Source organism: Corythoichthys intestinalis, chromosome 6 (genome assembly GCF_030265065.1).
Source record: "Corythoichthys intestinalis isolate RoL2023-P3 chromosome 6, ASM3026506v1, whole genome shotgun sequence".
NCBI classification, from domain to species: domain Eukaryota; kingdom Metazoa; phylum Chordata; class Actinopteri; order Syngnathiformes; family Syngnathidae; genus Corythoichthys; species Corythoichthys intestinalis.
Window position 1 is genome coordinate 31,522,489 of NC_080400.1, and position 16,972 is coordinate 31,539,460.

General features: G+C 38.7%; 1 protein-coding gene across 1 annotated transcript; it reads left to right on the forward strand.

Annotated features, from left to right (window-relative positions):
- The first annotated feature begins 437 nt into the window (after positions 1-437).
- slc13a5b (solute carrier family 13 member 5b) lies at positions 438-15,915 on the forward strand. Its single transcript, XM_057839948.1, has 12 exons — positions 438-606; positions 1,053-1,181; positions 4,923-5,059; positions 5,529-5,734; positions 5,800-5,980; positions 6,057-6,179; positions 6,252-6,464; positions 6,733-6,839; positions 6,900-7,021; positions 7,664-7,825; positions 9,614-9,751; positions 14,532-15,915. The coding sequence occupies exons 1-12, from the start codon at positions 508-510 to the stop codon at positions 14,655-14,657; spliced, it is 1,743 nt and encodes a 580-aa protein (XP_057695931.1). The 5' UTR covers positions 438-507; the 3' UTR covers positions 14,658-15,915.
- The last annotated feature ends 1,057 nt before the right edge of the window (positions 15,916-16,972 follow it).

Sequence of the window (16,972 nt, forward strand, 5' to 3'; positions counted from 1 at the left end):
TATACACACACACACACACACTAATTGGCAATATTTAAGCTTTCTTTAATGACAAAAAAAAAAAAAATAGTCACTTGTCCAATAAGGTGTTCGAGAGTTAGGGTAAAGCTTTCAACTGGGGTGTCAACTTTTCAATAGCTGTCCACTCAAGTGACCACTGTGCTTGAAGTTGAAAGGGTTGATAAATATACTGTAATCACCACTTAAAACAGATTTTTATGTTTACTTAAATGAATGGTTTGTCTTTTTCAGATTGTTACATCTATATCTATCAAATTTACTATATGATCATTATGTGAGAACCTTAAATGAACAGAACATTCAGTGTCTTTTTTTTTTCTTCATGAGACTCAGAGACTGCACAATTTTGCACCGCCCCCTTTCCATTGTGCGCTTTCCCCCCTGTCTCTCTACTTGATTCGCGTGGGACTATCCTTTCTTTCATTACGCCTCAACCAACACGTATTAAAAAGCTCGACCAGTTCCCGATCGCGCCTTTAAATCAGAATGCCTTTGCACAAGCGTTTGCTGTCGGTGAAGAATGAGCTCATACTCTTCACAACTCCGCTCCTTCTTTTGCCTCTGCCGCTCGTTATCGCCACCTCGGTAATTATCTTTTTTTTTTTTTAATGCATGATTTTGTTCTTAAAACGCAACCCGAGCTAGGTGAGGTCCTCTTTTTGTTTCTTTAATATTTCTCTTTGACCTGCACCTGTTGCGCGTGAATAGGCCCACATGAAATGCATGAGAACGTGACTTTGCGGGAAAAAAGCTGTTATTTTAACATGAGGGGTCTCTTCCAGCGTGGGAACATTCTGTGTCCGCGCGAGTTGTGACAATGGTGACGCACAATCACAACGGTTTTGTGATTAGACTTCAAATCATAAGCTGCTTGTGGGTTTATAAACAAAGTTCAGAGATAGACTCATGAGTGCTCATAATAAACAATAAGTCAACCAAAGTTCTGATAACATTGATCAGCACTCTTTGACCATCATATCTTTTTATGACGTAAGAAGTGATTATTAATGGTCGGATGTGTTACTTTACAGCAAGCAGAATGTGCCTATGTGATCATCCTCATGGCGGTGTACTGGTGCACCGAGGTCTTGCCCCTGGCGGTGACGGCCTTGCTCCCTGCACTCCTCTTCCCTCTTTTTGGCATCATGGAGTCCCAGAGTGTGAGTGAAAAGTGGGACCAAATTTCAGCAGATGGATTGGTTTAACCCTCGAATATACTGTTGTATTTTGGTAATTGAGGGCAACAATGAACATAATCAGATACTCATTATATGAATGCAATAATATTAATTCTCAACACTCGATATCAACTGTAAATATTTATAAATGAACATAACAATATGATGGTGCACAGTACATAATATCATTTTCCCCCAGCAAATATATATATATATATATTTTTTAAATATGTGAAGTCATTTTTAGAGGTAAAGTATATATATATTTTTTAAAATAAAAAAAGTTTTTTACTTGTGAAAACTGCATAGTTACTGTAAATCATGAGGATTTATTTTTATATCGTTTTCCCCAAGACTTTTACCCCATATTTTTTGGACAGTTTTTAAGAAAGACTGATATTTTTAAAGTATTTTTTACTGCTTTGAGAAATAGAATATTATTTTCACTAGTCATATTTTCATTTTAAAAAAAAGAAAAGAAAAATCCTCATTCTTTTAATTTAAAGATAAAGTAGTATGTCATTCAGATTTTCATTTAAAAAAAAATCCTAATTCTTTAAAAAAATAAAAAATAAAAAAAAAGTGGTATGTCATTAAAGATCATTTATAAATAATTTGTGGGAGAAAAGAAGATATTTGAGACTCAATCTGCGTTTACCAAAATTAAATTGTTTCTAAATTTGGTAAAGGAATTTTTAAGGGTGTAGGTTTGGTCTCAATATATAGGAACGATATAACAGCATAACCTGCATGTACACTTTTTGCTGGGGACGGGACATTAATAAGACCAAACACATTTCTCATTAATAAGCTGTATTGATTTATACTAACTTTAACACTGCAAATTTACAGTATAACTTCTTAATCTGATATTTTTTCTTAAATCTAGTCAAATGATTTTATACATCTTGTTTTGAATGTTTAAGGCTAGCTATCAGATTAAGGCATCAGATTTTTCCACTTACTTTTAGTAAATATTAGTATTTGTTTATAAGCAGCCAACTTAGCACAATGTCACTTACAGCTACAAATCAAGTCAGAAACCTTGGCGTAATTATTGACTCAGACCTAAAATTTGATAGCCATCTAAAGTCCGTCACTAAATCCGCTTATTACCACCTAAAAAATATAACCAGAATTAAGGGGCTTCTGACTCAACAAGACATGGAAAAACTTATGCATGCATTCATTTTCAGCAGATTGGACTACTGCAACGGTATATTTACAGGTCTTGATAAAAAGTCAGGCAGGAAGCTGCAGCTAGTACAGAATGCTGCAGCCAGAGTCCTCACAAATACAAGGAAGCTGGACCACATTACACCGGTTTTGAAATCGCTACACTGGCTTCCAGTGAGTCAAAGGATAGACTATAAAATACTACTGCTCGTCTACAAAACACTTAATGGCCTTGGACCAAAATACATGCTTGATTTGTTAGATTCCTATGAGACATCTAGACCCCTAAGGTCGTCTGGAACGGGTCTTCTGCATGTTCCAAGAACAAGAACCAAGCAGGGTGAGGCAGCATTTAGTTATTATGCTCCTCACCTCTGGAACAAGTTACACGAACGTCTGAAGTATGCTCAAACTGTTAGCTCCTTTAAATCAGGGCTAAAAACGCTTTTTGTTTAGCACTGCATATCCATAACTGTCTATATATTTCAATCTACCTGCCTTCTATTCCTCTTGTGCTTATCTCTATTGCTGATTTCAATGATTATTAGTAGTAGTAGATTTTGCTTTATTTTTATTTTTGTTTTATTTTTATTTATTTATTTTTTATCTGTGATTAAATGCAATCTTTTGTCTTGGTTTTTACGTTGTGTTGATTTAAATGTGATTTTTATGGTCTTCATGTGATGTAAAGCACTTCGAATTGCCTTGTGTTGAATTGTGCTATATAAATAAATTTGCCTTGCTTTTGTTTATATTAAACCCATTCAACTAAAAGTCGGTAATTCTTCACCTAGAGAAAAAAATGCTTTCAAATTATGTTTTGAACAATATCTATTCTTGAACATTTCTGAAAAACATTTTTTTAAAGATTAACTATACAAACCTTTTGCTTAAAATAAGTCTGTTAAGCTTATTTTCGGCTTACTCTTATTCTTATTTCAAGAAATCTGATTAAAATTTACTTGAACCACTGGCAGATAATCTCAGTTATTTGGCAGTGCATATGTACTGGTTCTGGTGATACAACTTTCGATTCAAATCTTTGTTTTCAAAAACTACTAAAGAAAGATTTTGATAACTTCCTGAATAAATGTCTGGATTTTTAAAGCTAATTTAAATTGCATTATTTGAACACAAATTATATTAACATACACAATAAATACAAACTTGTTAATCATCTCTTAAGCATCCAGAAATGCAAAAAATAAACATTTGTCTTAATACCACTCAAAATTGTCTAAATAAATTAAATATAACAAAAACCCTTCTTAGGTAATGACAAAAATAAATAAAGTTTCAGTTTTATTTCTATTGTGCTAGTCGGCTATGGCTTGATGATACAAAATCATTCAGTGTCTTTTGGGGCTGCAGCTATCGAATATTTTAGTAATCGAGTAATCGACTGAAAATTCTATCGATTAATCGAGTAATCGGATAAAACAAATATATTTTTAGGTGAAGAGCAATTATAAATATACATGAGAAAACAAGACATTTCATCTAATTTTGAACCATTTTCAGTCAATCAATGTCTTTATTTTCGATGTATATTGTTGAAAACAGCCAACAATTGCATCTCAGATGTAACTAGAATTTAAAAAAAAAAAAAAAAAAAAAAGACTAATTCACTGCTTTCACTCAAAAAACTTTAGATCTTATTACAAAAAATATATATATATCTTACCTAAAAATGCCGTTACGCTTGATAACACACATCACTTAAAAGTTTGGATTTTTTCCCACGTCTTTCAATTGAATTTCTCTTTGTGTCAAGCCATTTTTAAGTTCTAGTTAAGTTTTAAGTTAGTCTAAACTGTAAGTCCTGATAGGATTTTGAGTTTTTGCAGTGTTCAAAATAAATGTATGATACAGGCTGTATTGGAGCACATTAGCACCAGTGCTACTTGGTGTTTTATCCAGCAATGACTACTGAGCTAAAATTGATAGTTAGCATGATTAAGTTTTTATTTTACACCCTCATCACTCCACAATGCTATGTTATGTTAAAGCCTGTATGTAAGACACGTTAGCCAAGCATCGACAGTGGTCATAATTAATAGAAACCTAGCCCTCCGCAGGGCTAACGTTACTTCAGAACAGTAACGTTAATCTTATTTATTAGCGCTTAGCGCTCTTTATTAGTGCTTAGCGCTCTACTGCTTTAAGATGGCGGCTGTTTACTAATGCTGCCCAGACGCGGCCGAGTCTGTCATTTAGCATCTAGTTCAACATACATGTGATCTCTATGAGACGCATGAGACGCTACCTGTACCAACGTAGCATCGTGCGGGCTAGTATTTAGCAACGTCGGCGTCGTTTGTGGCAGCTGTCGGCTGCAGTAAGTCCCCCCCCCCCCCCCCTTCTTCCTCTCCGCACGTGACAGCGCGTTGTCCCGCATTAAAAGTAGTCCGAGCAAAACGTGATGCTTAGAGCTGTCAAAATAAACGATTACTCGAGGTGAATAAAATTACTCGGATCAGTTTTTAAACTCGAGTTACTCGAGTTGCTCGAGTACTCGTTTCAGCTCTAGTGCCTTTTATCTCTCAGGTATGCATGCAGTACCTAAAAGACACCAACCTGTTGTTTGTCGGTGGTCTGATGGTGGCTGTGGCCGTGGAACACTGGAACCTACATAAGCGAATCGCCTTGAGGGTGCTCCTGCTCGTCGGCGTGCGTCCTGCACTGTGAGTTGAATCAGGCGTCCTGTTACCGCTGCCAAGAAGTTTGTCTGTTCTCAATTATTTGATTGTTTGCAACAAATGGTCTAGCGCAGGGTCTTTCAAATATATGTTTGTATTTGTTTAATGAGACAGTGCTAACAGTGTTTAAAAGAGAGTTTTAAAGAATCAACTGTCTGTGCTTCATCCCTTTTGTACAGGCTCTTCCAGAAACATGCACCTATTGGTTTTTAAAGGGCAATGAGGACATTTCTAAATATCAAAAGAGAAAAACAATCTAAGACTAATAATACAGAGCCTACATAGTAAACCGTAAGGTCAAAAGTCAAGTCAAAATATCAAAATAAGGTTGCAGGCGCCTGCAAAAAAATGTACATGAAATGTCGTAAATACATTTCTGTTTTCCATACACCTCCAGTGGATACGTGGACAGTTTGAGGAACACTGCAGTTGATATTTGGTATCTTGTCTTAAGGCTGATGCTGGGCTTCATGGGTGTGACAGCCTTCTTGTCCATGTGGATCAGCAACACAGCCACTACAGCCATGATGGTGCCCATCGTCCAAGCTGTGCTGGAGGAGCTCAACAACAGCGAGGGGCAGATGCCTGTCATCCTGAGCTCAGAGGAGTTCCAGAAGCCAGAAGTAGACATCAAGCAGGAGAAAACAACGGAAATGACAGGTAAAAGGCTGTTTGGTACTGTGTTTTTATGTTACAACGGTCAGACTCTGGTTCCCTGTTTGAAGGCCCCATTGTGGTGACTTTCTTGGACGCCTCCGTTGAAGTGACACGACAAAAGGAGGCACAGGAAAGACAGAAGATATGCAAAGGGATGACCCTTTGCGTTTGCTATGCCGCCAGCATCGGCGGTACTGCTACGCTGACGGGGACTGGTCCCAACTTGGTGCTCAAAGGACAAATGAGCCAGTGAGTACTACTACAACAACAACCTTTTGTTTTTCGAACCTAAAACTAATTTACCCCAAAATCTATTGTCTTTCAGACTGTTTCCTGGAAATGGCGATGTGATCAATTTTGCTTCCTGGTTTGGATTCGCGTTCCCCAACATGATCCTCATGCTGGTGCTGGCCTGGCTGTGGCTGCAGTTTGTTTTCATGGGATTCAAGTGAGTGAACGGATGGCGAGAAACCACACAGTGGGTGATTGTAAATGAACGAAGAGGTGTTGTCATTTCCAGCTTCAAGAAAACGTGGGGCTGTGGTGCTGAAAAGACAGAGAAGGAGGTGGCTGCCTACGAAGTGATCCGGGGGCAACATCGCCGTCTGGGGCCCATGTCCTTTGGAGAGCTGAGCATCCTGGGTCTCTTCATTCTGCTTGTGGTTTTGTGGTTCTCCAGGGATCCCGGGTTTGTGTCCGGCTGGGCCACACACATCTTTAACTCCAAAGCAGAGTACGAATCCCGCATTCACAACTTCACACCAGAAACTTTTATGAGTCTCTTTAGTTGATGAATGACAACAGATTATGGTATTTTCTGAAATCGAACTGGGGTTTGTAAAGCATAATTTTATGATTTAGAGTCCTATTTTTGTATGCCGCCTAAATCTGGACTAAATTGAGTCTGCAAAGTGAAGAGGCGTTTTAGGCCAGGTTTTGGTAATTTTGTGTCTTCATGTCTTGAAGTCACCTTCACAAGACAACTGCTTCTCTTCACTTAGGTATGTCACAGACGCCACTGTGGCCCTCTTCGTTGCCATCCTCCTTTTTATCCTTCCCTCCAGACCTCCACCTTTTTGCTCATGGAGGACACAAAGTTTTGACACAGGTTAGTCCATCAGTTGTCACCATGCAATGATACAACACTGACATTTCGCTCACTCTGTAGTATCCCATCAGACATCTAGCTCTGCTCCACGTCTGCTAACATGGAAGGTGGTCCAGAAGAAATTACCATGGGGAATTGTACTGCTTCTTGGTGGAGGATTTGCACTGGCCAAGGGGAGTGAGGTGAGAGGGGGACAGGATGATACAAGGGACTGAACAAGTTTGCGTCTTTTGTACCACCTCCCAATTTGTCTGTTTGTTCTTCAGACCAACTAACTTATTAAACAATCAAATTTATTAGTACTACTCACCTACTGTCTGTCAGTCAGTCTTTGTATGCACAACTTACTTAGTGTCTGTTTACCATTTAATCAGTGGGCCCTACCTCCCTAATTAATCTGTCTGTTGACTACCTAGTTACTTACCTTCTTACACATCGATCTACCTATCTAACTACGACCAAAAAGTATCTACTAACTCCTCTGTCAGTCAGTCCAGACATCTTATTTTACAATTTGCCCAATATATATATACCAGTAGTTAATAGGTCGGTCTTTACGCGACTAACCAACATTCTCGGGAATGTAAATAAACATATTTCTTGATAATACGATCTCAATTCAATAAGGTGCTTCCAGATGCCACTGAAAAAGGGGTTATGGTATTTCTTTGTGGTAACTTTTATTTAGTTGATTCCAGAATGAAGGTGTGGATGACTAACTTCCTGGTGGAAAGACTCTTCTGACGATCCAAAAGATGCATTCCTATAACATGATGCTTTATTTCAGTGAAGACTTGACTGTGAAGACCTATGTTCTTTTTAAGGTGTCAGGACTTTCCAGGTGGATGGGAGACCAAATGAGCCCCTTGCAAAGTATCCCACCCTGGGCAATTGCCATTATCTTGTGTCTCCTCATTGCAACCTTCACAGAGTGCACCAGCAATGTGGCTACTGCCACGCTCTTCCTGCCCATTTTAGCATCAATGGTAAGAAATTTATTGAACTTTTTTTTTTTAAAGGTGGATTTGTTTAAAGACAATCATGTCGCAGTCGTTCAGCAAGATTATGTAATTGTCTTTCATCAGATTTTCTCCCCAATTGGAGTCAAGCTTTTAAACCCTCCCAGTGGCACTTTGCCCATTCTCCTCCTGTTTTGTCACCCATCTAGTTGCTCATTCAAGCTGAATGTGTTAAGCCCCGTTGCCTAGGGGCCCCTCCTCCCATTCGTAACCCGCCAACATGCCAATTCAGGTCCCGGACCTTGCAATGCAGCCCTCTGTGGCGCGGGCTGAAGAATGGCATTACTGTGCACTATAGTCAAGGCCAGTGAGCTGGGTTGCAAAAGACAGTACCAGGTGTACTGAAAGGGATAATTATTCAGGGTGAGGACAAGAAAATGAAAAGAGAATCTCAGTTACTGTAGATTCAGTTGAAAGCGCGGGGGGGCTAAGTTATAGTGTGTGACTTCCTCTCAGAAACACAATTTGCAAGGTAAAAAATGTCTGGCTGGTGACATTGGATGGATTTTCACCAGACAGCACTTAATGCCAAATTGTCAACATGCAAGTTTGGAAGAGTTATTGAAGCCATACAATTTTGCCAGTAGGTGGCTCCTATGAATCTTTTCAGGAGGCATCATCACATTGAAGTGGGCCGACTTTAATGTGGCTCAAAAGGGGCCTAGAGAGAGTCATCAAACCTCACCACTATGCTCTACTTACATTCAATGACAAAAACTGTAATGGAAATGTGGCAGCTCCAACAATTTATTATATGTAGGTAAAAATTAGTGGTAAATATCTTGGATTAGTGCATTTTTGAAGGAATCCTAAAGATGCTGCTTTAAAATAAATACCGGTATACATCTTTTGGATGGTTACCTGCGTCACATTTGTGGATCTACTCATGATAAGTGTCTACCAAATTTCATATTGCTATCTTAAATTGGCTTTGAGGGGTAGAATTACCGGGAAAAACATCCAGTCGGCACAACCAATCATGATAAAAGTAAACTAAATTTTTTTGTTCCTGACGGCAACAGATATCAAATCCATTCAGCTGGGAGGTGTGTTCAGTGACACATTTTGGTGGATCTACTTATGACTGATATGACTACCAGATCTCATGTTGTTGACTAAAAGTGGCTTTGAGGACTGGGGGAAAAGCCTTCAAAATTATGAATTATTTAGCCCAGTAATGCAAAGTTATCCCTTTTGGCCGTCTTACCTTATATTACGGCACATGCATATCCACACTGTTTCACCATGGTCATAGTGGGTTCGTCTCAAATTCTACGTGTGACGTTTTTTCTCATAATGAAAACTGGAAGACCGAAAGGGGTGACGGTTTAGCATTCTTTAGTGTTTTTTTTGTGTGTGTGCGTTTTAACAAACTCCTTTATTGTTGAATTTGGTTGATGTGGGTCAGTAATTTCAAGTAAAACTCCATGACTTCTCTTGCAGAGTGTACATGTTGCTAGCCACAGCCTATGAATCAGTGCGGTCACGATTCCAATGAAGGGCTGTTACCTATTTGCTGTATTTTGAGAAGCAGAAATTACTGTTCCCTTATGAAGTGCTGTGCTCACAGAGTCATGTTTGTAGGCTGCTATTATTCTTAGCAATCTGACGTTTTTCTATTTCAGATGCCGTGAGTCAGCCCTGACTTTGCAGGAAAATGTCTAAATTATGCCCATCTAATAAGAGTTTTTGCTTTAGCGGTTACCAACTGACGTTGAGTGGAGGATTGAAGTTGATCCTTGTTTGATTCCACAGTCGCAGTCCATTGGAATTAACCCTCTGTTCGTCATGGTGCCTTGTACTCTGAGTGCCTCCTTTGCTTTCATGCTGCCCGTGGCCACGCCACCAAACGCCATAGTCTTTTCCTACGGATACCTCAAGGTTTCAGATATGGTGAGTGAGGCCTTAGTTTGTCATTCTGTACGTGAAATGGGATCACAAGGAACTAGCATCTAACTAACGGATACCAATATCTGGCAGTCTATTAATCAGTGCTCCTGACTTCCTATGTGTGAGTAAGTCTACCCGTTTGTGCCCCCTCAACTTTCTCCCGCCACTGTAAATTGCATCACTTGTCTATAAAATAATTATAAGTACACCTCTGCATGACATTGCGTCTTTGCTAACAATAAAGAAAAATAATATAGATCAACTTCCTATAAAGTATTACTTTATTAACATTGTTTTTGTTTATAATAGATAAGACTGAAAGCGCATCAATTTGCCTCAGTATAAAAAAAAAGAAAAAAAAAATCACATCACGATTGTAAACATACATTGAAGGTGCATTTTTTGACCACTTGATACTGAGAAATAAAATAAAATTAATATATTTATATATATTCAAATTGATTAGCAAGATTAACTCGGAGCACAATATGACAAACAATTTCACCGAAAAAAACCCACAAAAATTAGTTAAACAAAAATGACAGTGTCATTACACGGTTTTATGGTGTGGGGTTTTTTTTTTTTTTTTTTGCACCTTATATGATGCTAACAGTGCTCGCTGGTTTACTGATGTAGTACTTACAAAACGGGACGATTTTTGGCAATATTCATCATGTTTTTGCGGGAAAAAAAGCTCATCAATGTGATTGGGGTTTAATGTAGACATAGTCGACGTAATCGATGACGTAAATCCGTCGACGAGCACAACATCCCGTCGACGGTTAATGAAGGGTTAAAAAAAATATATGCGTGGAAAGTTAGAACGTCGGATGCTCTGTTTGCAAGCGGGGAAAGCGGCACAAAGCCAAAAAAGCGCACCAGAGTGTCCAAAACATTGCCTTATTTCAAAGAAACAAAGGAGAGGCATTGCCTTATTTCAAAGAAACAAAGGAGAGTACACTCTTCTTCTGCCCTGTCTCTTCAATGCCAAGCTTGGCTGCACGTCGGCCGTGAATAAACACCTCAAGCGCCTTCACGCAGTTTGTAAATTTTTTTTCATTTTTTGTACACCAGAGGGTGCTGTCGCCTTACTAAATAATAATGTTTCATTGACAATGTGCCTATAAGTGCTATTAGTATTGTTCTTAATGCTAATTGAAAGGTTTATTTCATGTTATGGTTTATTTTATGGTATAGAAAATTATATAAGGTTAAAAGGTCATAAATATATACAGTATATACAGTGATTGCACTCAAGGGAGAGATTGTCAATGATAAGGTAATAAATTAAGGTAAAGGCAATTCATATAGGCAATTCATTGATATATAAATAAGGTTTAAAAGGAAAAAGGTGAAAAGTTTTTGTTAATTTCTAATTGTGTTGCTTTATTTGTGTGCACCGTAGCTCTTACAGTGTGTTTACATCAAGGATGGAATAAAAGTTGTAAACCATCAGTTTAAGAGACCATCTTTTCAATCGGGATGCTACACTAGTTAATTCTTTCAGCATTTGAACTCATTGTTTATTTGTGATTTATTATTGTTATTTACGTGTTTATTTGTACTTTAATAAATAATTTGAGTGTTCCAATATGTTTTTTGTGAATTGATAAGCGCCAACAAAAATTTCATTGCTAAATTAGTAAAAAAAAATAAAATAAAATAATAATAATAATTATTAGATTAGTCGACTAATCGTAAAAATAGTCGGCTGACTAATCGGGAGAAAATTAGTCGTTTGGGACAGCCCTAGTTTAATGTCTTGAAGTGACGTCTTAATTGACTTGGCTTCATGCTGTATGCTGCCAACATTTTTAGACACAGTAAACATACCGGCAGGGCCGGCCCAGGCCATTTGGGGGCTCTAAGCAAAATAAAGCCAAGGGGCCTATATTTTTGTAAAAATGTGTTAAAATTGTAACCTTTTTTGCATCTTTCTTGATTCTTGATCTCAACTATGTACACCACATTGCCAAGCATTACCTTGAAATTTTTGGGGAAAATTTGGGGAAATCATCACCTTGTGAAGAGGACGGCACTCCACCTCCAATTCCAAGACACTTTTCAATAGTTCCTTTGAATCATCCGAAGTACAAAATAGGATTACATGGAACAAAATTCAGCCCAGGAAAATATTTGTCAACAAAAACGTGTACTGTGGGGAGTGCGCAACTAATTACCGGTAAGAACATTCAACGTTGGCTGATACATGGCATACTACTTTATAATAATGTCCGATATAAATGGAATGACTAGGCTACGTCTACACTAGGACAGATAATTTTGTCCAGCGTATTTTGCCCACTATTTTTGTACCTTTCCACACTTAGTTCAAGGTGCGTTTAGTCGGCATTGAGTTGGGAGGGGCGAGCCCCGCAGCTGGCTGATCCGAGACAACTCGGGAGACGAGCTCCGTAAAGAACGCTCCTCTCCACCTCATCCGCGATGGGAGGACCCCAAATGGGCACTGATTTGAAGCATATTATTGAGACGTAGTTTGAAGGTTCATGAAAAATGTGTGGAAAAGAAAATAGCAGGAATGCCACCTCGTGATCGCCCGCCTCCATTGTTTACGATGCTGAATATCCGAATGTTGTACGGTGACAGTAGTCCATATTAGGCGGCGCATAGGCGGCAAGTAACATTACCCGCCTACATTAACCGTCTTACAACTAATCCGGGTAATAGGCATACTAGTGAAGCCGACCTTTGGTATAGCCGACATGTGGTATAGTCCAAGTAATTACACGTTTAAGGCCATTATCCATCCTAATGTAGACGTAGCATTACGCTCTCCAGTCCAAATGCATATTATGCCAATATTTTGTTTTACTACAATCAGCGGAAGCCATACATTTGTCGTTGCCGACAGGTGACAACTTGCTTGGCTTTACTTGTTTCGCTCTGGGCCTTCGCCCTGCGGCTAGTTGGGCAAGAAGCTCCGACGTTCAAGCCGGAGTGTCTTGCACAACAACTTCAACAACATGCTCTATTACTATGATACTGTTGTTTCTTTTCTTCTCCAATTTTCTTCTTCTTTCGTTTCTCTGCTCCAAAGGATAAATTCTCTTTGACATATTCTTGCATCTATTTTCCAAGCAAGTTTGAGCACCAATCATCGCAAAGCAGGTTAACGTCACTCCCCAGGTTGCCAGATTGTAATGACAAGAAAATGGATTTTTGCATAGATAAACAGCAATGCGTGCCACATTATTCACGATGCTCTATTAACAACGTATAAAATGCGGTTGCCAGATTGGGGGCCCCCTAGTGGTGGCCCTAAGCAGCTGCATAGTCTGCGTATAGGCTGGGCCGGCCTTGCATACCGGTCGTTCTTTGTCTCCCACAGTATTAAAAGTGAAGCCAAATGCTACATAGGCTTTGTCATATTTCCTCGTCTTAGTTTGGGGAGACATCTCCAACAACCCTGTCTAATATATTTTCATGTTGTCTCGTGTGCCATGTCACTGAAGGGTTAAATTAATGCACTTTATATCTCCTGCTCTTTCCCGTGGGGCCTCCTCCCCAAAAGCATGCTTTTGTTTGGTGCAAAAATACTGCGCGTACTATGAAAATGAGAGCGCCACTGCCACCCTCTGAGTGGATGTGAAATTACACTTTATTCTTGTATAGAAAAAAGTATATTCCCGGAGGTCACATGTGGGGGCACACCCCACTATTAGAAAAGGAATGCTATACTGTAATATCCTATCAGTCTGCCTGTTTTCCTTTTGAGATTTCTGTCTGGTATTCAGGTCAGTCAGTGTCCTGCCATCTGCATACTTTCGATCAATCTTAACATATTTGTTTACCAACCTACTTTCTGTATGCTGGCTCCCATCAATTTATTCACCAATCTACCTCAGTCCATCCATTGGTCTATTAGGTTGCAACATATGCCAGTCAATCAGTTGGTAGGTCTGTCTCCAGACTAGATTCCTACTTACCTATAGTACCCACTCAATGACAATGAGTCTGTGGGTCAATGGTGTACCGCATGCTAAACAAAAGGGAGACTGACTATACTAGTATATACATACGGAAGGTAATGGGGAACGGGCCGAATCAATTGGTGATAAGGGAGGACATGAGGAAGGGTAAGTGCTCTGAAACAAGGAGGAAAAGACTTACAAAATAAAGCAGGAAATGACCGTGACACGACAAACCTCACCACGGTGTGATATTGGTTTCGGGAAACGTATGAAGTGAAATCTTTCATATGTCGTAATGTCTAGAGTCGTTTCTGCAAGTTCCATAACAGCAATGTTTGATCGGCATGTTCGTTTTTGAAGATTACCGGAGAAAAGTAGCAGAAATATAATGCTTTGCATGCTGCTTTGCTTCTGCTTTACGATGCGACGTCACGGTCTAAAAATAGCATTCGTGCGGTACGCTATTGGTTGATTTGCCCGCCACAAAACTACAGACAAAATTTGTCGTTACCCAACATTTACCTATCACCCAGAGTAGCTTTCAGACTGTCCATTGATCTGCCGCCTTGTCTGTCCATCAATCAGTTCATCAGCCTGAGTACTATCTGTCGCTCTGTCCTTCTGCCCATCTTCCCACTCTCTAGCTGCACTTTTTCCAATACTATGTCCCCAATTACTACTTACTGTATTTATCGATTATCGTCTTTTTGTCCATCTTATCTACCTACTGACCTACCTGCTAATCAGATCAGATAGTCCATCTGTCTCACTACCTATCGTTCAATCTTTCTGATGTGCTGTCTGCCCATTGATCCCTCCATTCATCTTTGTCTGTTTGTGTCATGTTTCAGGCAAAGACTGGAATAGTCATGAACATCATTGGCATAATGTGCATCACACTGGCCATTAACACCTGGGGGCGGGCCATGTTTCACCTGGATTCCTTTCCAACATGGGCCAACGCCACTGGGCCGTGACGCCGACCTGTTTCCTCAGCGCCTCGATCTACTGCTCTCTAGTCAGAGCCACAGCACTGTCTGAAATGATCTGTGCTGCTGAGACATAAGTCGCCTATCAAGTTTATTTTCCAGTTCAATGGGTAATGAATCAGTAGGAGAAAGAAACACCTTCATTTCTACTGGGATGAACAAAGATAAGGTTTTTCATGTTAGTAAAACACTTTGCATGAATAATACAGATGTCAACAGTGACGTCAGTGATACTTTGCCTGGTATCAGAATGCTGACATGGTTTTTTTTATAAGAACTAATCCAAACACTGCAGTATGAACATATCAGAAACAACAGTTCTGCATAAAAGGTGTGCTTTTAAACAAAGCCAAAAAGCCTTAAAAAAAAATATATATATATATATGTAGAATGCTGCATAACCATTCACACTTAAGTTATAACAATGCAGAAATAGATCACAGATCCTTTATTTTAAAGCTTTCTTCTAATTATTGACATTTTTTAATATATTTAATTTTTAGCTGCTAAAAGAAACCCGTCTATATGCTACATATGAAGAGACATGATCCCCCCCTCACTGTCTGACATTATTCTTTTATTATTACATTATTCTTTCAGGTGAACCTGAAAGAATAATGTAAGGATGTTGCTTTTTTTTTTTTCTTTCATAAAAGTCAAAAGTACACATTTTAATAATAGTATTACTAATTAGTATTGATAGTTTTCATACCATCAAGTTTAATTATCATGATGACTGAACAGCTGCTATTTAGCTATACATACTATTTTTCCATTCATTCATTCATCTTCTGAACAGCTTATCTTCACGAGGGTCGTGGGGGTGCTGGAGCCTATCCCAGCTAGCAGCAGGGAGGAGGCAGGGAAAAATAACTTTTTGTGTCTTTAGTATAGTGCATGTAAAGTTCAGGATTCAATTGTATATTTTGAATAACAGCAAGACTCGTTCAAACATTTTCATTTCCCTTCAAATCAGTGCTGTATTTGTGGCAGTTTGCAACAATAGTGATGAACTACTGCAATAAAGTGTTCTATCTATCAAGTTTGCTGTATTTTTCGACAGTTGTATATATTTTGTGTGTGAAATTGGTGAGAAAATAAAGTACAGTGGTACCTCTACATACAAATGTAATTCCTTCAGGACATTGTTGAAAGACAAAATGGTCGTAAATCGATTGGGGTATTCCCATCAGAATATTATAATTCAATTATTTGTTCCACAGCCCAAAAACCTTCATTAAACCCTTAATAAATACTGCTGGTACAAAAACAAATTGCAAGTACTCACAGAAAAACAAAAATACAAATCGGAACAGTAATATTAATGTAGCAAATCGGGTTCTAATGTGGCAGTTGAGTTTTGCATACTGTTCCTCAATGCACCGTGTGACTGACGACAGAGTGAGAGAGGTGCAGAACAGTTTTTACTTTCTCTTTTCATGTTGTTGTTGGCGTCTGCTACGGCCGACAGTAGCCTGTTGTGTTGCACAAGTTCTGAAATAAATGATTAAAAACGTGATAAAGCTGGCGATTGCCTTGCCGATGTTACAATAATAATAAGTGTCACCTTAACATATAAAAACTGGCAAACAGGTCTGAGGATGACCGTTGAGATCGTAGACATATTCGGGCCGTATTGTTGAGCCAGTTTACTGGCGCACACACCACACTCCTATTGCTCTATCATTTCCATCCTAATTTCAATGGTAAGCATCACCTTTTTTCACCACCTGCATCAACCTCCTTTGTACCCATATTGATTTATCTCAAAAGAAAATCTGCTGTACGTCCATCTTGTTGGAAAACAATGAATTGCGACACTTAAATTGTCGTATTTCGAGCATATCGTCATATGTCGAGACAAATGACGAGTCAAATTTTACATTGGATGTCGAAAGGATCGTATGTCCACGCGATCGTTTGTGGAGGTACCACTGTATCTTTTTTTCCCAACATGATAAAAGGTGTTTCACTGAGGTATTTGATTTCCATTTAATATTTTATACATAAGAGCAATTTGATTCCTAATAAAAGTAATTTTTCTCTTAATTTCTAACGGAAAATACAACCTTTTTTTTTTTATCTCTGGCTCACAACAATGAGAAAAGACCGAGAACTGGTTGATCCATTCTTAATTTCATAGGAACACATAACTACTTCTTGGCTTGCGTTTGGGTGTGCAATCCAGTAAATACAGTCAGTTTGAGTGAAGCGGTAATGCTTTGATAGAAGACAACTCCTATTGTGTCAGGTTTTTTTTTCTTTTTAAGTGGTTGCGCAAAATGACCTTTGCTTGCATAAGT